This window comes from Pundamilia nyererei, unplaced genomic scaffold, assembly GCF_000239375.1.
Source record: "Pundamilia nyererei isolate P.nyererei 1_Seehausen unplaced genomic scaffold, PunNye1.0 scaffold00219, whole genome shotgun sequence".
Taxonomy (NCBI): domain Eukaryota; kingdom Metazoa; phylum Chordata; class Actinopteri; order Cichliformes; family Cichlidae; genus Pundamilia; species Pundamilia nyererei.
In genome coordinates this window covers 180,121-202,683 of record NW_005187620.1, presented here as the reverse complement: position 1 = coordinate 202,683, position 22,563 = coordinate 180,121, and the positions used below count along the sequence as shown (strand labels likewise).

The window sequence follows — 22,563 nt, the reverse complement described above, 5'->3', positions numbered from 1 at the left end:
CCATATTTTATTTGGGACTTCTGCCGACGGATTAGCTGCATAACTTTCTCAGCACCAGGAGATGCAAGGAAGATTTAGCTCATACTTGTTGATGATATACAGTGTGAACACATTCTTTGACTTTGATCGGCGTAACTTTGTGCTGAACATTGGGGGGGGGGGGGGTCAAAATCTGTGTCTAAAAAAATAAATAAATCTGGGTAAATTCCAGATGATTAAACATGCAACTATTTTGCTGGTGGTAACTGAAATGAGTAAAGAAAATCAACAGCCTATTTACACAAGATAATTCATAATTTTATTGGGGGGGGGGACCCCCTGGAAATTACACCCCTGAATTCAGGTGATGCGCTGCCTGATTAAGTGGAAAAAAGAGTGACACCCAAGAAGAAGACCTTTCTGATGCACTCAGTGATCTTAAGCGTCTTGCAGAGGTAACAGCAGGATCTCAGGTTCAGGTCTCACGTGTAAAAGCTAAACTATTAAAGATACTATTCAATAACAGCGACAGAAATCTGACCAAAGTGAGACAAATGATGAAGCCCATAAGTCTATTAACTGAGCCTCCTCCTTCTGCTGCTTACATTTCTGACAAATATGTGAAAGCAAGGGTGATATGCAGAGCAATAGGAACGACATGGTATGATGGCTCATAACATGAAGATATGGGAAAGAGCTGATGATCAGTAAGCAGCAGTCTGGCTTCACGCAGAGAAAGGGCACTACAGATGTGATGTTTCCTTTGAGAGTGTTGGTGCACTGTGTCTGTGGATAAAGAAAGACCTAGTGGGGTGCCAAGAGAGAAAATGTGATACTGTATGAGGAAGCCAGCAATGGCAGAGAAGTGTGTGAGGATGGTGGAGGATATATATGAGGATGGCTAGACATTGTGCAATAGGAGTAACAGATGGGTTCAGGGTGAAGATAGGATTACATCAGGGATCGGCTTTAAACTCCTTGTTCGCAGTGGTGACAGGCAGGTGAACAGGAGAGTGCAGGCAGGGTGGAGTGGGTGGAGACGAGTGTCAGAGGTGATTTGTGACAGAAGGATGGCAGCAAGAGGGAAAGAGAAAGTAGGGAGACCTGTTATGATTCATGGCTTGGAGACAGTGTCACTGACAAAAAGACAGGAGGCCGAGCTGGAGATGTCAGAGTTAAGGTTTTCATTGGGAGTCATAGTTGAGCAGTTTGGAGACAAAGTTAGAGGCAGGGCTGAGGTGGTTTGGACATGTGGCGAGGAAGGATAGTGGATACACTGGACAAAGGATGGAAAAGAGGAAGACCACAGAGAAGATTCATGGATGCAGAGGGTTGGTGTGACAGTTTCTGTATTTATTAACTAAAAAGCTACTCTATTGGATGACTGACTTTGGCCATTATTCGGTTATCCTGCTACTTCTATCAGAAATCTCCTTATCAATAAACTCTACATGTTTGTTTCCACTGGCAGCCATGCATGCCACTACCATAAAATTGCATCCACCACGTTTGACAGATGATGTGATATGCTTCAGATCAGGAGCAGTTTTTCTCCTGCTCCATGCTTTTCTCTTTCCACCATTCTGGTACAAGTTAACCTGGGTTTCATCTCTCCAAATATATATATTTTTTCTACAACTATGTAAGCTTGATTTAAAATCCACTGTGATGGTGGAAATTTAACTGCCCAAAGGGTTATGAATCCAACAGTACACCAGATTTAAGACTATTGGGGAAATCATTATTAAAAGAAATTAGGTAAACAAGTAAAAACTAGCTGAAACGTCCAAGAATGATGTCCATGTGGGACACTTATTATAAATTCATAAGGTAGGGTCTTTAAAGGATGTTCAAATAAGTTATTAAAAGATAAACATATTGTAGTCTGATGTAGACGAAAAATATTTGTACCCCTGAAAATAATCAAGGTAGCCTATATTGGATTAATTGGTGCACAGTGAAAGAATCAGCTTAAATCTGCTTAATATTATTATCGATATGCGCGGGAAACGTCCAGTATTTCCACTCAAACCACGTGTTTTTTGACAAAAGTAAAAAGGTGTAAAGGGTTAAGGATAATTTCAGCAGCAGATTCAGATTCAGCAGCTTTGCTCTCTGCTCTCAGCAGTCGCGCTCTGCGAGCAGCGCTGGCTCGCTCCGATATTTCAACTCGCTGTGGATTGTGGGAGACGGGGACACTGCCCAGGCTTGTTACCGGAGACCGAGAGGAAAATTTTTCCGCTCCTCTCTCGCATTTGTAAGTAATCCGCCAGCTTCGCGCACAGCCGTGTCAGCTCTGGTGTTGGCGTTTCGTGTCGATCGAGCCGGTCTCCGTTACCCCGGCTGAGACGTTAACGTTGCCATTTCGTGCTTTTTTTTTCCCTGGCATGGAGGCCGATAGGGAGACCGTGTTGCTGGGGCTGACGGGCAGGAAGGGGAGGGAAGGAGGAGCGGGCAGCTGCCGCCACTCTCGGGTGGAAATAACCCCGGTAGAGCCCGCTGACCCGAGCATTAAAATCGTCCTCGGGTCGTCTGACAGCTCGGTATTTGGCGTTAGTCACGCGCACGGACTGTGGGGGAATTAAACGCACGCGCGCTAGGCATCCGGCGGGCTGTTGACACGCGGAAATAGCTGTCAGTGGCGGTTCAGCCCACCTTACACCTGGTCAGAGTAGAAAAATGCTGCAGATGTTGCGGGAGAAATAAAACGTGCTTGCTGTGTGTTGGTGGGGGAAAAAAGCTGAAGAGCCGCGGGAAACGGGGGCTTGGACACTGTATCGCGCGCGGAGTGTTTGCGTTGGGAGAAGGGGTTTTTTGGGGAGGGGTGGCGTGGCCTGTGCTGTGGGCTAATTGATTACCACACAGCTAATTGGTGTCTGCATCTGGTGCAGCAGCATTGATTTCGCTCGCAGTAATCTTTACGTTTCGTAAAGCGGCGGGGTGACTTGCGAAGTTTTTATTGCCTTACCGCGTGCGTATCACGTTTACGTTTGATGAGCGACCTCTCTCGAGATGTCTGGACCGTAAAATGTCACATTTGGGTTGCGCAATTTCCCCATGGTGACATAAAATGAAAGGCTTATTTGGGTCCTCTGCAGTTTCTCATCAAATGGTCAAAAGAGTAGGAGTCCCGAGGGAAAGCGGCATACTGTGTGTACTAAACACCCCCCCCCCTCTTTATGAAGCCACCATGGCATCAAACTCATTTATGTCTGGAATTTAAAGGCTGTTCCACCCAGTCCTTGTTATCTGTGTATTTATTTATAATTTTTACTTTGAGAAATCCAAGAAAGGGGCTCCAATCACGGGAAAGTTAAAGCAGGGGTACGTTTTCCTATCAAAGGATTACTCTGTTTATTGGCAGATTGCTTAATAGAGTACTGGGTCTGGTCCACAATGTTTGCAGCAATTTAAGAAGCTGATAAAGATAAATCTTTTTGATATTTGGCTATGGGTATTGGTCTTTTTGTCATGCACAAATTAATAGTTTGTAATAAAGGAGATCAGTGTTGTTCAGATTTGTCAATGGATCGTGGCTGATGTGCCCGTGCAGAGCCTGACGCTGGTAGCAGTGACAGCATCATGTCCAGCCGAGGAGGAAAGAAGAAGTCGACCAAGACCTCGCGGTCCACCAAGGCCGGGGTCATCTTCCCCGTGGGGCGTATGCTGCGCTACATCAAGAGGGGATTGCCTAAATACCGCATCGGGGTGGGAGCTCCTGTCTACCTGGCTGCTGTCCTCGAGTATCTTACTGGTGAGATTTATTTTGCAATGGAAGAGAGTGGTTAAATATTAACAGACAGCAACACAAGGACTGACTCCAGAATCAAGACAATAGAACTACCAAATGACTACTTTAAAATCATTTTAGGGGTATGTAAGGGCACTTTAAGAAAGAAAAATCCCTGTGACGAAGCATGCTTTGTTATTTACATATTTGTAAATCTATTGGATAGCAATAGATGGATATCCAATAGAATGCAAAGTGCTGCAGATTAGCTGCTATTAGCGATGGTGATGCTAGAGGATACTGATGAGGAAGCACTGGAAATCTGTTTATTGAGGGATTTCACAGTTCAGAGATCACCCATGTTTGTCCTGATGTTTGCTTCAAATGACATTCGGAGGCACATTTACTCTTTGAAGACCTCATGAAAGTTAATCAGGTTCACTCATACATTCAGCATTCAGGACACAAAGCTGTTTTTCTTTAAAGCACCCTTGATTATTTTTTCTTCTTTTTCTTTTAAAAAAATCCATGTAGCTGAGATTCTGGAGTTGGCAGGTAACGCGGCCAGAGACAATAAAAAAGGCCGTGTGACACCACGACACATCCTGCTGGCCATCGCCAACGATGAGGAGCTGAACCAGGTGAGCTGCTCTATAAATAATGATCCTAACTTCCAAGTGGTGCAGGGCATCATGGACATTGTCTTGGTTTGTCTAATTTCACATTTGCAACTGTTTCAGTTGCTAAAAGGCGTGACCATTGCAGCAGGTGGAGTCCTGCCCAACATCCATCCAGAGCTGCTGGCCAAGAAGAGAGGCGCCAAGGGGAAACTGGAGACGCCTGTCTCACCTGCCCCCGAGAAGAAACCCAAGTCGGTCAAGAAAACGACAGCTAAGAAACTGAGTGGGAAAAAGGCAGGAGGCAAGGCTAAGGTATGCCTTAATGTGAACAAGACTGATGCCTTTAAGAGCGACTGTGACTGAATTTAACTATTTGAAGTGTATCATTAGTCGTTACTGCGCTTAATTGTCGGGCACGTCTCAAAATCAGTCCAGACTATTGGTTTTTGTTTGTTTTTTTAAAAAAAAGCATCCATACTGACCATAGCGGCAGATGCTAGACACTCCACTGCTGATTGCAGGGAAGCTATTCCTGTCCAAAGTGCTTGCAGCTCTCCTGCTGATAGCTGTGGAGCTGCACCACTTCACAAACACACGTTTGACCCATTGTGGCTGTAAGAGAGGAAATACACCCTCTTTACACAAACCAAGCAAATTGAGACTAATCAAATTTGGAAAGACAAGTAGGAGCAGAAAACCCCCAGCCTTCAACAAAACATACACAATGTTTAAGCAAACCTTTTTGCCCCAGTTATGTCTGGAGTGGATTTAACACTTCTGGAGCTTAAGTTTGGAACAAAATAATTTGCATTCAGGTAACATCAGGAAATTATTATTAAAAATTGAGATTTCATCCTTTTCCACATTGTAGGAAAATAAAACGGGAACTAATGGCACTGCAGGATTTACTGTTTTAACTTTCAGAAATAAATGCAACTGAAGGCACAAAACTGAGGCAAGATATTATTAAAAACTGCAGCTTTAACACAGAGGCAGTAGCTGACCTCTGACCCTCCCATGGTGGGGGCATTATTGCTGCAGTTAGAAGTGAAGTGTCACATGTCAACATGTATTCTGTGTCCTCAACAGAAACAGGGTGAGGTGAGCAAGGCGGCGTCAGCAGACAGCACTACAGAGGGATCTCCATCTGACAGCTTCACCGTGCTCTCCACCAAGAGCCTTTTCCTGGGTCAAAAGGTCAGTCCTCTGTCAATTCAGACATGCACTAACCTCAACACAGGTCACCGCTAATTATACAGAGTCGAGTTCAAGTTTTAGATGGTGATTCATGAGGCTTACGAAGAAAGTCTACACAAATCTTTTATAGATGCAGTAAAACATGCGTAGAGCCATACGTTGGATATTAAAGGCTGGTGAGGGTTTTAAGGGGACTCTATTGTGCTAAAAAGCAATGCTGAGGTCAGCGTTTAATAACTTTTCATTTAAAGGATGGACAGCTTGAGATAATGTTTTTCTTATTTCAGTTGTGAGTTTTCTTCTCTTTTCAATGTGACCTGTGTTTCTTTAGCAACCAAATGCTCTGTGTGTACAACTCAAATCAGATAAGAAGCAGAAAAGAATCCTTCATGCGCTGCCACAGGGTCTCTCAGGCTCTTGGTAGACTCAATAGACTACAAACTGTTGCCTCCATATTACATCCGACTGTTTTTATTCAGCCTTTTATCTGTGCTGCTCCCTCATGACTGAACTAGATCTAACACGGGAAATCCGACAAAGATGATTTGATAACATCGAAGCCATTCAGTTGGTGTCTTAAAAGGAAGTTTAAGTTTCTGTTTAATATAAGTTTCCTCACACTGAACATTGTGATAGTTTTGTTGTAACTCACGTGAAGGTCTAATAGGCTTAAATTGGAGTATGTATAGATAGATAGATAGATAGATAGATAGATAAAGATATGAATGACAGAGATATTTTGTGATCTGTTAGCTCCCATTGCTTTGGTCCTGCTGAGCATTAAAAACTGCTTTTTAACCCTTTGGCTGAGCTGAAACCTGAAAGTAAGTTTGCAACAAGTCATAATCAGAATTCCTTCAAAAGATTTTTTTTTTTTTCAGAATATACTTCAAGAGCATAAGACTGTCATCAGATCAGATGCTCATGAAAATCACTGGAGGTTTAAAAAAAACACATAAAAGGCACTGAAGTGACACTGTATTAGAGAATGAATGACTCAAGAATGATGCAAGAAGTGCCACCGGTTCCCTTTTTATTAAATTCACACATTGGGAATTGAAGATAACTGCTGATTTAATATGAATCTGACCCTTATTCTTATCCTTTGTGCTAACTTTTTTTTCTTTGATGTGTAGACAAATATTTGAATGAACAGCATTCCTGTTTGTCAACACCAGTCTGACTTTTTTCACCTTTCACTAAATGTTTTGGTACTTTATCACAAATTAAACACACAATGGTAATGACATAACAACATCTGGACACTTTACTTGTATTAGACAGTAGTAGCAGTTAGACCACCACCACACAGAATCACCGATATGAGGCAGGGTGGATCCATGCTTTTGTTTTTAGGTCTAATGTCACAGCAGAAATCAGGACTTATGAGACCAGGCAACGTTTTTCTAGATTCATGTTGTTCAGTTTTGGTGAGCCAGTTCAAACTGAAGCTTCAGTTTCCTGTTTGTAGCTGACAGGAGGGGCACCTGGTGTGGTCTTCTGCTGCTGTAGCCCATCTACTTCAAGGTTTGATGTGTTGTGCATTCAGAGATGCTCTTCTGCATACCCTAAGTTGTAACAAAAGGGTGTATCTGAGTTACTGTTGCCTTTGTATCAGCTTAAAGCAGTCTTCTCTGACCTGGCTCACTTGATATTTCTTCTTTTTTGGCTATTCTCTGTAAATCCTTGTGCAGGAAAATCCTGGTAGACCTGGAAGTCAGCCACGCCATATTCAGTACCCCTTTTAAATCACCTTTCTTTCAACCATTCTGATGCTCAGTTTGAATGTCGGCAGGTCATTTTGACCATATCTACATGCGCAGAACAGGTTTACCCAACAAAGTGTCCACTAAGTGTAGAACTCATTTTTATTTTGCAAATTCTTGAATCATAAAATATGTTCTTACACTGTTTTAATGCAAAAAAAAAACCCACAAAAAAAAAACCGCATTGGGAGAAGTAATTTACTTTAAGGTTTCACCTCAGGCCTCAGTCACACAGACTTGGAACCAGTCAGCAACAATCTGGCAACGACCGGTTGCGAAGGAAAAATGCGCCAGGGAGTTGCTTCTCTGTCCCGGTGTGACCGAGGGTTTAGCTTTCACCTGGCAGTTGGCAGCTCTGCATGCTTTGTTCTGCCCTGCGTATGTTGATGCTAATATGTCATTTCATACTAATTAACTTGACATTTTCTTGCTAGTGAATTAGAATTGATTCTGCCCTGATTTAGCTGCCGTCTTCTGCTACCGCTGGTACTTTAAAAGCATAATGACTCTTGGCACCGTGCTTGTGAATCTTTTATGAGCTGTAACAATGAACAAAGAACAATGAAGTGCTTGCATTTCTTGATGATGCATGTAGTGTAGTGTACTGTTTTAGTGAAGGATTAAAAAAATGATTAGATGCTGAAAATATTAAAAGCTTTCAGCTTTTCATTTGCAGATTGGAAATATTATACTCGGCAGCAGCAGAGTATTAGTGCTTGATTGTGTAGCTGACCAAAGATTACAGCAGCAGTTATCATCAGTGGATGATAATTAATCAGATGAATGCAATAAACCTCCCACTGACTATGATAATGAAGTCATTAATAGAAAATCTAGTCTTTTATTCTGTGTGTTTTTTAAGATTCAATTGTTGTAACTGCTATCGTTCTTTCTGATCTTCTTGGCTTCTGTTTTTCTTTGGCACAATCTGGGCGTTTATCATCAACTCTGACTTTCAAATGCTTGTTGCTGAAATATAGTGTCTGGGGAATAGCAGATGACTATTGAATCTTAAGCTGAGGGGTGCTTTTACTGGATGTCTGTTTGAAATGATAAACATTCAGAGGAATACCTTGACATTTTCAATTCTTTTTCTTGAAACTGTTGGTCCTGCTGCCGTGAAATAAAACTTTTAAAATCAAGTCAACAAAGAAGCAAATTTATCTTTTCCAGTTAATGCAGCAGGATTCTCCTTTGTACTCTACAAAGATTATTGCAGGACATGTAGGAGTTGGAAACCTTGTGGGACACCACGGGACATCCTACTAATATAAGCTTGTTTTAAAATGCGTTCAATAAAAAGAAGTCATTGCATTTAGATGTAGAATACCATAGGCTGCATCCCCTCTGGACAATATACAGATGCAAATGAAAGCACTTTATCATGTCATTTAAAGGACCAGTGTGCTTATAGTTGGCTTTCAACTAGATACGGTAACATTCAGCTTTAAAGTAGTGTTTAATAAATGCATATAAGGTTTGCAAACTAAAGCTTTTTCAGGGAGTTTTCAGGTGTTTTCTTGCATGCCCTGTGCAAAATTGGCTTTGAATCTAAATTTAGGAAACAAAGTGCACTGTGTCCATTTCTGTAATTCACCAGAAAGTCAAGGTATCCCTACTGAGCTGCAGTGTTACTCTGGTTTTAATGGCTTTGCTTCCTGACCTCTTCCTTCTTGTCCACCTCCTCCTTGGCATGCCTGCTCCCCCCCTTTGCTCTCCGCCTCGCAGCTCAACCTCATCCACAGCGAGGTCAGTAACTTGGCTGGCTTTGACGTGGAGGGGGTCATCAACCCCACCAATGCTGAACTTGAACTTAAAGATGATCTAGGTGAGCTCCTCAACTCCCTGCCCTCCTTCCTTCACCCCCTCTCGTCCGCGTGGGCTTAGATATTCAAAATCATTGAAGGTTCAACAGTACAGCTTCTTCTAACTTAAATCCTTACTGGGTTAAAAAATATCAAAGTTTCAAGCTTCTTAGAGGGCCTTTTTCCACCCGTTCCATTCTTTCACACTGTGAGCAGCTCGGTTCAGATGGTGGACAGTGGAAGAGATATTTTAGGTTTTGGTTTAACAGAAGGTGAAAATCAGGTTTTTAAAATGCAATTTGTAGCACAACCAGTCTGTAGTTTCGACATTAATTGTATTAAACTGTGATTTCTAATCAGCAGGTATTTGAGATGCATTTTTATCTACATTTTCTGTTCCTTAAGACATTTCTATGCTGACGCTGCTGCAAAAAGGCTTTAGTGATGTTCACCCATGGCCATTGGGGGAAAATCAGAAAAGATTTTTATCATTGTTTCCTCTGGGTTGATTGCTTTGAGGTGGCAGGTGGTCCTCTGCAGCAGTTACACTGTTCAGCTGTCATTCAAAGGCAGAGGTTCTTTAGTGCTGTAGCTCTCCAAAAAGGTGATTCTGTTCATCTGGACGTAGCGTTTTGTGGGTGAATCCAAGTGACTTTAGGATGAATGACGAAACGTTTCTCCCACAAAACGCTACGTCCAGATGAACAGAATCACCTTTTTGGACATTTCCTTCCCTGGATGATTGAGAATGCATCGAGACGTTTAGTGCTGTAGCTAAAACTTCCCTGCCATAAGATTTGTATGACATCAGCTGTTCGTCTTTGGTTTGGGGCAAATTAATACTTCAATAGTTTGTTTTTCTGCTGACATTAGGTCAACAGTTTCAGATAAACTTAAGTAACACTGCCTCTTTTCTGCTACATGGAGAAAATGGTTTCTCCTGTGTCTCCCTCATACATGCACTAAAGAGAACTGTGGGGTAAACTAGCATTTAAAAGTAGATACACTCACAATGCACTGAAATGAAACAAGTGCACACAAATTAGGGAAATAAAATTAATAATCTAATTTTGTTTATTGGTTTCATGGGGAGACACACCGTTTGTGGCAGCAGTCTGAAAACACTGAAGTAATGACATTTTCTAAATTATATGTAAATGAAATATAACATTATAATTGTATAATGTTCTATTTAATAGAAATAGAAGATCCGATATATTAAAGCTTAGTAAACGCCAAATGTTAGATTAGATCTTTTTTTGGGGTGTGGGTTTAAATAACTGCATCTTGTTTTTATTTATGCTTATAATCTATTTGGTTAATGCTCCTGTAAACGTTCTTTAGTAGACTTATTCGATGCTTGCTGGATGGTCAGCTCCTTGGAAGTAACAGAACTGCTCACAGTGTGAATAAACTATGAGATGCTTTGATTCTTAAAGTAGCCGTTCCTGCTCTTTGACTCGTGAATATAAGAGCAGAAAGGTGGAAATTTTCCTTCAAATCAATAGAAAAGCATGGATAAAATGCCGCTTCTAGGAGAAGAAAGCGATTTCTGTGGAGACTTTCAAGGATTTTCTCAAAGCTCCTCAGAGCAGCGATCCTGCTTGCTCCTCCTGTTGTGTAAATGTGTTGCGGTTCATTCCAGGTTGTCCTCCTTTCAAAGGGCTGCAGGACCTTTTGTAATGCTTGAAGATCAGTGTAGTGCACTGAAGTAGAGCGAGAGAAAACCCGACACGAGCCTCATTTAGGCGCTCACTTCAGCCTGACTGTGAGGTTGTTCACCTGGAGTGCGATCATAACATTCAGGACTCGGGATGACACAGTTGGACGGAATAAATTCTGCTGCTGGAAAACTGTAGGAATAAAAATATTTTGGGGTGTGGTTATATGCCCTGACAATTACATGCTTTTGGATTATTTACTCTATTCTTGTTTTATTTTAAGCAAATCTAGCCAACTGTGCAGTCCTGCTTCCTGATTACATACTGTAACATGACCTACCATTCCCTCAGTTGCCTCCTTGTTCCCTGTGATGTCCTCAGCCAATAAGGAGCGTGCTCACTTTCTCTTTTCTTCTTCTCTTTCATTCATTTATTTCTTTTCTTTTTGCCATCTTATTGCTCCTGGTCACTCACTGTGTTTTTTTACCACCATGTTTGTTTGCCTGTCGTTGTTGTTGTCTGTAGTTGCAAGTTGTCCAAGCCGACATTTCCATCGTGGAGAGCGACGCTGTCGTTCACCCGACCAACTCCTCCCTCTATACAGGTGGTGAAGTAGGTAAAGGAACCACTGACACTGCAGACACCACGACTGCCTGTCTGCTCTCCCTCTGCATATCCAGATGGTCAGCGCTGCAGTCTGTGGGCAAACATCACAGCAGCAGCACAGTTTTTATTCTTTAATGAAGCGCTTTTTAGACCACGACCAAGCTCCCTGCTGTTCTTACTGTAAAAGCATAACCACAGAATATATGATCAGAATTGCTCGATGGTTAAAAATTGAAAAGGGAGGAAAAACCATCCTTCATTATCAGTGAAAAATTAACTTGCAGAGGCTTGAAAAGTGCAAGTAAAGGCTTTAAGATTAGTGCAATGAGGTACTTGTGGGTAACTGCCAAGATCTGAAAGTTGGCCGCCAAAAAAATGTTCTGCATTCACACGCGATGTTTTCCACAAACCGAAGCCAGTAGGCAAACAAAATGTGGACACTCAACTCAATTGGTTCATGTAAATTTTGGTTTTCATCTCGATTCAGAGAATGTTTCGAAAATGGTTCCCGCTCGTTCTCATTCGCAAAGCAGTGTAACTGTAGTTAGCTGGGTGACCTCGAACTCCCACGTCAGCACCAGGGGTCGAAGCGCTGACCCTGTGTGAGGTTTATATGTGGATGAAAAGCTGGACTGCCACATACTTCTGTGACAGCTTTTCAGAGATGTATCTGAAGCGTAGCGTGTTATAAGCTTTTTGTAAGCGTGTTCAACAAGCTTTCAGAGTCATATCATATCTTCTGCCTAAATTATTCCTCCTGCTTTGAGTCTGGCTCCTTGCCACAAAATCTTAAATCAGACTGCATTAAATGTTCATGGTCTCGGCTAACTTTCAAATCTTTGCCAGTTTATTATCACATCATCCAGGTATTATTTCCAGCTGGCCTGCAGAATGTGTAACAATTAACCTGGGTAGCGCATATTTTTGTGCTGTGCTCTCTCCAACAACCTTTTGTAGTTATTCCCACCAAAGACAATGTACACAATGTTTATGCTTCTCCTAGTGATTCTCTTAGTCCAAGCATCAAGTAATGCATACACACACTTTCTCAGTGTGATCCTAACACAGTGCTGCTGCTTGTTGTTGCTTTGTTCCACTCGACTGAAACGCAGACAGTCTGGGACTCGCTTCATTTCCTGTGACATTTAACCTCTCTGACTGTGCTGTCAGTTCAGACGGTTAGAAAGAGAGAAAATGTCTAAGACGCTGTTTCCTGAAGCTTCATATTAAAACCCGTGAGGGTTGATTTGTGGCAATTTGGATTAATGACTGAACAAATATTAACTAGCTCTTTACCTACGAGGACCATCGCCCTTTGTCTGCTTTTCTTGTAATGACTGTTAAATGATTTCAGGGGCTTTTCTTTAAAATGCTGACTTTTACTCTTACTTCCAGACCTTGATTTTTACCCCCCCCCTGCCTGTTTTTAATATTGTTGCAGCCAGAGCATTCATTTGTCTGCTTCTGGTGACGTTAAATTGCCTCCCCTCTTCTCTCTTTAGCTCTGAGTGCATTTTAAAGTGGTATAAATGTCGTCAGTGAGACATGAATACACATGAAATCAAGTATCCTAGTTAAACTTAAATTGCTAGGACTGTTTTACTTTAAGTCCATTCATCAGTGCTGCAAAGCTTTTACATTGTTAACTATAATATTCGCTCACCCACTTTCTTTGTTGCTATTTTGAGAGTGAAAGAAAATACTCTCCTCACTGCATATAAGCCACTATGGAAGGACAGAGGGAAGTAATTACAGACTGAAGCTTTAATACATTAGTTTAACTCTCAGAATGAGTCATTCTGAAAATGGCAGCTTTGAATCCTTACACTTCATTTATGAGACTTTCCCAGACTCTTAAAATTAAAGTAACAGGAACATGTATGTTTGATTATAAATGTGAGTGCAGAGATTCAGAGAGAGGCCGGGGGAAATGATTGACAGCATCATTGTCTGTTGTGTGTCTGCCTGCCTGTCTGTCTGCATGATCACCAGTCAGCTCTCTTCTTGCCTGCTGTTTTTCTCGCTGCAGTATGTGAGGATGCATTCACCTCAGTCCTCTCTCCCCTCACAGGCTCTGCTCTGGAGAAAAAGGGGGGTAAAGAGTTCGCCGATGCAGTGCAAGAGCTGAAGAAGAAAAACGGCCCTCTGGAGGTGGCTGGTGGTAAGTGCACAGAGGATTGTTTTTATTTATATTTTAGACACAGAAAGTAGAGGTTATATCAGGAGGCCTGAAAGATCTCGCTCGGACTTGGCTGTGGTACTGTAAATAAGACATTAAATCATTCTTTCACCATTATTTTAACACCACATACAGATAAACATGTGGAAATGATAAAAATTTGGCAGAATGTTTTTTGTTTTTTTTTTTTTCAAATAAATGCTGGTGTATTTTAGTGATATAAAAAGATAAATCGCCATAAGCACAGGGGTATAAAAACCTGCTACATGATGCTAGGCTGGCAACACAGGTGAACTGAAACATCATCGTCACTGAGTAAGAGGAGTATCAGCTGAACAAGGGGAAATGATATATTTTACTTAGAAATAAATACAAGATCCAAATCCAGAAATTTAAAACTAAATGCCTGCTCAATCCAGATGAGTTGTTTTTTTGTTTTTTAATAATTTTTTTAGACATTTTCAGGCTCGATAAATCCTCTGAAGAGTGACAAGAACTCCTATAATTTCTGGTAATGATTATGAGACCATGTGATGAGCGAGCAGGTTCAGAGTTTAGTTTTCTTTGGAGTCTGAAAAAGTTGCTGATTGGATGAGGTCTACTGCTTTAACCTGCCTACACTAACCTTATCCTCCAATCACATCAGAGTGCTCCTCTCACTGTCTTCTTGTTACTGGCTTGTACAGTAACAAATAAGCATGTGCTTCTTTAAACTTTTAAACTACTCGATTAAAAATTAGAGGAACACTTTTTAATAAGGCTGTGGCATCAAGTCATTTAAAAATCTGGGCTATTGATCTGGTCAGATAAATGGCAGAGAGGTTTGTTGCTGTTTTGGTGTTAACAAGAAATTAACTACAGGTGCAGGCGAGGACATGGACACCCAAATTTGTGAATGCAATAACTTGAGAACAAAGCAATGTAGGAATTTTAAATTCATACCATAGGTGCTGCCACTAGTGTTAGTGTCACTACTGATATCATGAGGTGATACCTGGACCCTACAGAGGTGGCACAAGTAGTCCAACTCCTGATACATCAAAGGGTGCCTTTTCCAGAAGGTTTGCTGCACCTCCCAGCACAGAGAAGCAACAGAGAACGTTGTGCTGCCTGTAACATTCAGCATGACTGGTTTGCTGACGGGTCAATGATAGTCGAGGGACGCACGGGCTTCTACGGGCTAGGCGACGGCACCCTGACTGCTGTTAGGGGACCTATCCGATGCTGTCAGATTGCACCTCAGACTGTCCGGCTCCAGATCCCCCAGGACTGTATCCATGACATTGTCTCGTTAGAAGCACGCCCTGATGTTGTCAAACATGCAAACAAACACGTGGGTCCATCTCCATGTCTGTAGAAGTCAGTGATTGGTCCATCCATACAGTAAAATTGACTAACCTGCCAAAATATTTTTTTTCACTTTGATTTTCGGTGTGTCTTTGAACTCAGGCCCCTGTAGGTTGACAATTTTGATTTCCATAATCAAAGTGGCATCCACTTATTCACTGAACACACCCAGTTCATGATGTCAGTTGAGAAATCCAGCATGATTATTCAGTTATTTTCTTTACCCTGACGTCTTGTGTGTTTTCAAAGTCTTCCTTTTATTTAGGAATAAACAATCTCTGGCTTTCACACACACTGTGATGAAAAACCAAAACTGTCCATAAAATAAAAATGAATTTTGCCACCTCACAGGATTAGCTTAACATTTTAAGTGCTCAATAACAACTCCCACCTTTTCGTTCTCACTTCTTTTCGAAGTGTATTGTAACTGTTCCTGGGTCTTTTTAACAATGTTAACAAGTTTATTGTAATTTGGTATCCAGAAACATTCTTGATCAGTGTTGTTTCTAGATTTTTTTTTTTTTTTGTAAAAAATTTTTTAAATCTTTTTAATGAAACATTTGGTTTGCTGGAAAGGAAGTATGAGCGTAACACTAAGATGCGCTGAAACTGCCTCTTTTTAAAAATTACTTTAACATTCACACACTGCATCAGATTTTTCCACACTTTGATCTGATTACATGATTGAAAGGGGTTGGAAAAGTGCATATTGATCCACTCGAGCACCACCCAGCTCGTATGACAGTGATGTCAGCGTGTCTCATAAATCTCTCATCTCGCACACCATGCAGAGCAGGGCAGGGTCTTTTTGGCCTTCCAGCTTAAGAAAATGACACCGCAGCCAGGATTAGCTCTTTGGACATGGAAGCCTAGATTTTACACACTTGGACTAATTCATTCTTTACTTAAAAGCTCAGTGTTGAACTTGAAACCGTGAATCCAGGAACTTTTTTTTTTTTTTTTTTTCCTTTTGGTCATGACTGTGATCAAAGACATTTAGCACTGGCACATCACATCTGTTCTTGGCGACTTTAGTCTGCAGCTACAGGGATTGTCCTTCAGAGAGCAATATTATTTTAGTCCTTAAAGATTATTTTATCTTTCAGTCTGTTCCCTCTTAGTGCCTCTCTTATTCTTTCTCCATCTGTCTCTGGTTCTTTCGCTTTATCTCTCTCATTATTCATCACTCACACTCACTTTTTCAAATGCTGCCCACCTTCAGCCAAGTTCGCTCAGTATCCTAATCCTGCTTTCTATGCGGAGCTCGTAAATAGATAACCAGGTGACTGAACACCAAGCCAGCAGAGCCTGACGGGGATTCTGGGATCGGCCCTGTGGTCACGCTGACCACACCTGCCTCAGGACAGCTGTCCAAAAGGTCCTCAGTGATGTCTTTTACCAACATTTTTGTCTCTCTGCAAGCAAAGTTTCACATTTTAAGTCCAGGCAGGTACTAAAGTGAATTATTCAACCCCAGGTTATTCATTTAGTTTAATATTCTGAAATTACGAGTGATTTTTAGGTGGTAATTTCTAAAATTACTGCTGCTGCCTGCATAATAACATAAAATAAAACGTTAGCTGAGTAAGTAAAAGCTAATTGTTTTATTTATACAGCAAAGCTCAGAGTGCATGAAATTTCCCTTCATTAGTTTTCTGCGAAGCCTGACTTGCTCTGCTGATTATAGAAGATTTTATAAATGAGCAGCCAAGATTCTGAATTTTGGATTGAATAAACAGCAAAACTGATAATTTTACTGATTTACAGTTAGCTCATTAAATCTGTAACATTTACTGTTCTTAGAGGATAAATCGATTCATTTGTAATACACTCTGCACGAAAAGCAGCAGTGGGTTTATCTATTAACAAGAAGCCAAAACTCGATATGGCTTAATCATCAGTGCCATAAAGCTCCATTGTTGTCCAGCACTATAAAATTGCAGGAATTAACCACACTCTTGCACATGTTCCTGCGTGACTAATGAAGGAACTTGCCACTGCACTTTATTCACAATTAGTCCCACAAACACCATCCTGCTGCTCTAGATGGCCCCATGCAACCCTAAGGCTGGATGGGTCATCCCAGTCCAGCAGAGATGAAACAAATAAGGTCTGAGGGTAAATAAAAAAGGTGTTTATGTAATAAAAATATTTAGTGTTTTGTTTTTTGTAATATATGTCAGATGACAGTACATAATGCCAGTCATGTTTCCAGTGGATGCATATAATAATCAACAAAGTTTCATACAGAACTGATGGATGGATTTTGTCTGTAAAATTGAACGAAAATTTAGTTTCATCTTTTCAGGAACCATTTGAATTTTCTCTCTAGCACAAAATGGTTGAGGGATAAGCTAATGTGAAGTGCACGTGGTAAAAGCACATTCTTCTCTCCGAAACATCTGAATTTCGTCTCTAGGAGAAATTAAGACTGACAGACCTGGGGTCAATAAAGGGTTAACATGAGTATCAAAATTTAAATGCACAATATGATTAGCCTGGCCATCGACCAGCAGCTGGCACTGGGTATATATATATTTTTTTTTGTTTGTTTGTTTTTTTTTAGCCTGTAAATGGCAGTATCAGACCCACAGGTACATGCTGGGTTCCTGAAGGTTCTTGTCTCTTGCAGCAATGTGATGGTGTTCATATTTCAGTGGCAGATTGATTAAAAGACAGCGATCATTAGCGTAACCAGATAAGTTCCTTGCACCTAGATGCAGAAAATCCACATAAATGTTGCAGGGCTGGATTTCATCATCGTTTGATCGGCAGGTTATGCGCAGTGCACAAACACCACCACACACACTTCCTCCCACCCAAACCATAAAACAAATTGGACTCGGCAGGCAGTCATGAAAACCATAATCATCATCGTCCTTCAACTTTACCTCACAACCAGATCACACATGCGGCGTGACTGGCTCTCGCTCAGCTGTGTGAAGTCTCTCCGTCCTCTCTGAGCCATCTGGAAATGAACTCGTCCTCAGCGTTGACTTCGGTCCAGTCACACGTTCGCTGTGGGCCAATAAACTCTGACTGGAGGCTTTTGCACTTCACAGAATCAGAGGCTTTGGCTGAGTTACACTTTTTACAGCTGCTGGGTTTGAGGGAAGACTAAGCTAAATGTTGAACAACAGAGTACAGGCTTCTCTCATTTTCCTTTCTCTTACTTTCACTTCATTCCTTTTTCTTCCCCGTCTTTGCTGTTCTACTTTTCTTTTCCCCCCCTTCTTCTCTGCTGTCTGGAGGAACAGCCCACCTCACTGAAATATCCTGGAGATTTTTGAGATTTTCCACTAAGCAGTGATCTTTTAGCACCTTTGGCCTCCAAACAACTTGTAGGTTTTTATTTCTGACAAAACTGAGTGAAAGAAGCTGTGACATTTGACTGTTCTGACTAAATGAATCTCGGGCTGTGTTTCAAAAAACTCTCATCATTGCAACAAGACTAAAAATGTTGACATGTTGTGCAAGCATAGTATTTATCCTTACTTGTTTCCCAGTTCTTCTCCGCCTGGTGTCTCGATTTCCTCTCCTCTTTCCTTCATAGTGATTAACCATTCTTTCCTCCCCCTTCTCTCAGCCGTGTTGACTGCTGGCTTTGGCCTGCCTGCTAAGTACGTTATCCACTGTAACAGTCCAGGCTGGGGCTCCGACAAGTGCGAGGAGATGCTGGACAAGACGGTGAAGAACTGCCTCGCTCTGGCAGATGAGAAGAAACTGAAGTCTGTGGCCTTTCCCTCCATCGGGAGTGGAAGGTAAGAAAACACGCAGATGAAAGACGCCTGTAAAAACAAGACACTCTTAGAAAATGTAATGTTATCTGGTCCACATCCTGTATATCACCAGTATGCAGTATGATTATCCACTTAAGGACATTTTTACTTTTACTTTTTTTTTTTTTTTTTGGTCTAAAGCTAAAAGTGTTTTTTTTTGTTTTTTTTTTTAAAAAGGGGGATAATATGAACACTTTGGAAACCCAAAAAACTGTACTGAGTTCTCCTGAAATAACATTCCAGCTGGGAGAAACGTCTCGGATCTCCTTTGAGTAGCATTCTTGGATCTTCGGCTATAGAAAATATTGTTCATGCTCATGTTTATGTGCGTACCCATACAGTTTTCCTTCTTTTATTTTGTAACTTAAAATGGGGATTGAGACGAATTCTTTGGCAACAGAGGTGAACACATCCAGCTTGATCCCATAGAAAGCACTGAGAGCAGCACAATGAGGTCATAGACTGTATATAAAAGATGGAGATGACCAACATGACATCCTGACTGTACGTGATGTTGCATTTTAAGCGTTTTTTTTCCCCTATAAGGCTGAAATCAAACCCGCTTCTAGTGCCAATCTTCATTTTAGATTTACATACTTGATATTAATTACTCAGAATTACTTTACTGAATATTTGACAATGGTTCAAAGTTCAAACAAAGGTTTGATTGAAAAGGTAACTCTGCATGTTGTAGCATCAAAATTAAGCAATAAAGCAACATTTTCCAAAGTAAAATGCTATGTGGCTTTACATTAGTCAACTTAACACACATTCACATCTGTCTGAGGAGAAATTGGCAAAATTTTTGGTGATCTGCAAACATCTTATGTCTTTACACACTTGTTGTTTTCTTAAACTCTATAAAAGATGAACAGGCCTGCAGAAGTTGACTCCTGCATAGCAATCAGATTGCTTTTTCTGGTCTAAAGCCACATCTTTGCATTTTCATAGAAATAAATGATATTTAATTTTAATGAAGAAATGATAATTATGGCCTCATTTAGAGGAGACTGAGATAAAATAGGTTGTGATTTAATCCAGAGTGTATTCCTTGACCAGTTGCCTATTGGTAGCATGAAATCCTTTGCAAACCTCTGCGATTTCTTTGGTGGTAGTAGTTTACATGGAATATGCTGACTTGTTTGCAACTCAGTCTTTATTTAGCAGGAGTGAAACTCTGAAAAGTGTGACCCAGGCTGTTCACCTTTTAAAGTAAAAGCTGTGCCTTTTGAAATATGTTTGCCGTAGTAAGGCTGCTGAACGTGAACGTCTTCCAAGTTTCACTATGGCTGGGAAATTAAATTGGCGGATGTTTGCAGACAAGTCGTCATTTTTCCTGCAAACTACAGACAACTGCAGCAATCTGCTAAAGCAATCACATGGAGGTGTTTTTGGTGCTGCACCTTCTTTGCAACAGATTTAACTCAGCTTCACGCAAAAACCTTCAGCATGTACTCCAAACTAGTCAACGTTTATTTTAACCTCGTCGGATGGTCGCACAGTTTAGGCCTGTGTTACTGAGGTCTAAACAAGATAGTTAGCATGAGCTTTAGTTAACCCACACCACCCACTCATCCAAATGTGGCTGCATTCAGTATCTAAAGACCAAAATGCCAACAAGACGACAATTTCAAGACCAGTGGATGATGTTATACTGGCTACGTCTGACTTTTTTAGCTAACGATGTGTAATTAGCCTGCTAAACTTTTTAGCACTTTTACTTTTGTTCTCATTAGCATTTAGCTTGAAACCTTTTTTTTCTCATTTCTTATCTTGATAATCAGAAGCTCAGATTTGATCTTCCCAACCTTTGTTAAGCCACTGGTTGGAAACCAGCGAATAACGGTGGGCAGCCAAAGTTCAGGTTCATGAGGTTTGAACAGCTATAGGAAAAACTTTACCTCGCCATTCACCCTTTTACAGCTTAAAATTGGTGCCTGAGTTGAAAGCAGTAAAACTTGGTTCCAAATTCAATCTATAATATGTGCCTAGTAAATAACTACCTTCATGTGTATCCTTACCACTAACATAATGACAATCTCTGCAGTGTGTGCGTGTGAGACCACATTTCACCAAGTGTGTGCGAACTCTCCCATCAGGAATGGTTTCCCGAAGCAGACGGCAGCCCAGCTGATCCTCAAGGCCATCTCCAGTTATTTTGTGGCCACCATGTCTTCCACCATCAAGACCGTCTACTTCGTGCTGTTTGACAGCGAGAGCATCGGGATCTACGTGCAAGAAATGGCGAAGCTGGAGACGAGCTAAAAGTACGGAATATTCCCCTCCTTGTTTTTACCTGCAAGGAAAGAAGGCGGCGTTTACTAGTGATCGATTAATTTTGAAGAGAAGAAAAAAAGAAAATTTTTTCTTAAGGCTGGGAACTTGTTTTTGCATTAAGTTTGTAAAATTCCTATATTGTTTTTAATTTCCTATTTACTTGTCATCACTGGCATTTAAATGTAGACGTGCACTGTTCATTCTGCGGTCTTTTAACACACAGTGCCACACAAAACAGATTGAACAAGTGAGAACACTCACTCTAAGATTTAATTTTCAGAACATATACAGTTTAAAAAGATGCTATGAGACATTGCTACACCTCAAGTACAAAAGGCTTCCAGAGAAGGCCGATAAATACGGGTTAATGCATGTAAACACAGTACAGTCAATAAAAACAGCTACCCTCATTCTTTCGTGCTTAGTAACACAGGACACTTAATCGTGTGTTGTATTTTTTTGGGTATTAAGTCTACATTTTTGGATAATTTCTGTTGGTATCGCACTGTGTAATGAAAAGCGTAAAGAAAAGTTCCGTTTGGTTTGGTCTTTACGAGATCGGTGTTAAAGACTAAAGGAGTGAGTTTTGTTTTTGTGTTGTGTGTTGCAAATTCCTCTTTTTTTTTTTTTTTTTGCCTTTGATTCCACAGGCAAAAGATGCTTTCGCAGTGTGCTGCAGATGCCTTCAATTTCCAAAAAAAACCTCAATTGGAAAGAGTTTATTGATATGTCTTGACCCTACTATTAAGAGTTTATACTTGCACCTGGAAAAATGTACATTTACATTGAATAAGTGGAGATTGGAGGTCTTTGCAGAGCAACAATAGGTTATATTGTGTGTTCCTATAAGTGTTTATATAGATGGAGTATTTGTGAAATGTTATAATGAACTGTAACATAGATTTTTATTTTCTATTTTAATTTTCTGACTGATTCTAAGTGGCACGGTATTTGGAAGGAAAAAAAAATGTAGAAGTGTGTTTGTCTTTGTTAAGCCATAAAACATACAGTATGTACTCATTCAGAGGCTGTCTTGCTGTTGCTTTTGGTTTTTGGTTCTTTCCATTCAGCCACCACCAGATGGCGCCCTATAATCACAAATTGGACTTTCCATCTCAGCCATTTTCTTGTGCAGCAGCAGACCTCTTCACACAGACAGCGGTTGATTTGAGGTTGGATTTGAATTGGGACTATTTGAACGTATATGAGGAACCGGACTGTTTTGCTGCATTTAGACTTTTCAACAGTCTAACTTTTTATGGGAAAAAAAAAAAAAGTAAGGTGCTTTCTAATAATTGCTACAATTGATGATTGCAAAAGGTCTGTACACACTCCGGTAATAAAATACCTTCAAAAATTCTGAGATCATTTTGTGTTTCATGCAGATCTGTGGGATGCTGCCAGTAACCGTGAGCTTCATGATTAAAAATGCATGTGTGAGTGTGAAGTTTAATTGAAATAGAAGCCTTCGTTGTCCCCTTTGGAAAAGAGTGTGTGTGTGCTGGATGTAATAATAAATCCCTCTCCACTGTTTTAAAGTGAGCATAATTGTAAGTGTTGCAGAACAAATGGCAAAAAGATGACACGCTACATTTATTTGATTTGACTGAGAGCCAC

At 40.8% G+C, this 22,563-nt stretch overlaps 1 protein-coding gene across 3 annotated transcripts; it reads left to right on the top strand.

Annotated features, from left to right (window-relative positions):
- Window positions 1-2,077: 2,077 nt before the first annotated feature.
- Window positions 2,078-22,306, top strand: macroh2a1 (macroH2A.1 histone). Of its 3 annotated transcripts, none has more exons than XM_005748303.1 (9): window positions 2,078-2,236; window positions 3,533-3,733; window positions 4,244-4,350; window positions 4,450-4,641; window positions 5,419-5,526; window positions 11,284-11,374; window positions 13,436-13,525; window positions 18,477-18,651; window positions 20,769-22,306. In XM_005748303.1, exons 2-9 carry the CDS (start codon window positions 3,562-3,564, stop codon window positions 20,932-20,934), a joined length of 1,101 nt encoding a protein of 366 aa, XP_005748360.1. In that variant the 5' UTR covers window positions 2,078-2,236; window positions 3,533-3,561; the 3' UTR covers window positions 20,935-22,306. The 3 variants fall into 3 exon arrangements, with proteins under 3 accessions (XP_005748360.1, XP_005748359.1, XP_013770176.1); XM_005748302.1 differs by lacking the exon at window positions 11,284-11,374 and adding an exon at window positions 9,021-9,120; XM_013914722.1 differs by lacking the exon at window positions 20,769-22,306 and having other exon boundaries at window positions 11,284-11,370; window positions 18,477-18,540.
- Window positions 22,307-22,563: the final 257 nt, after the last annotated feature.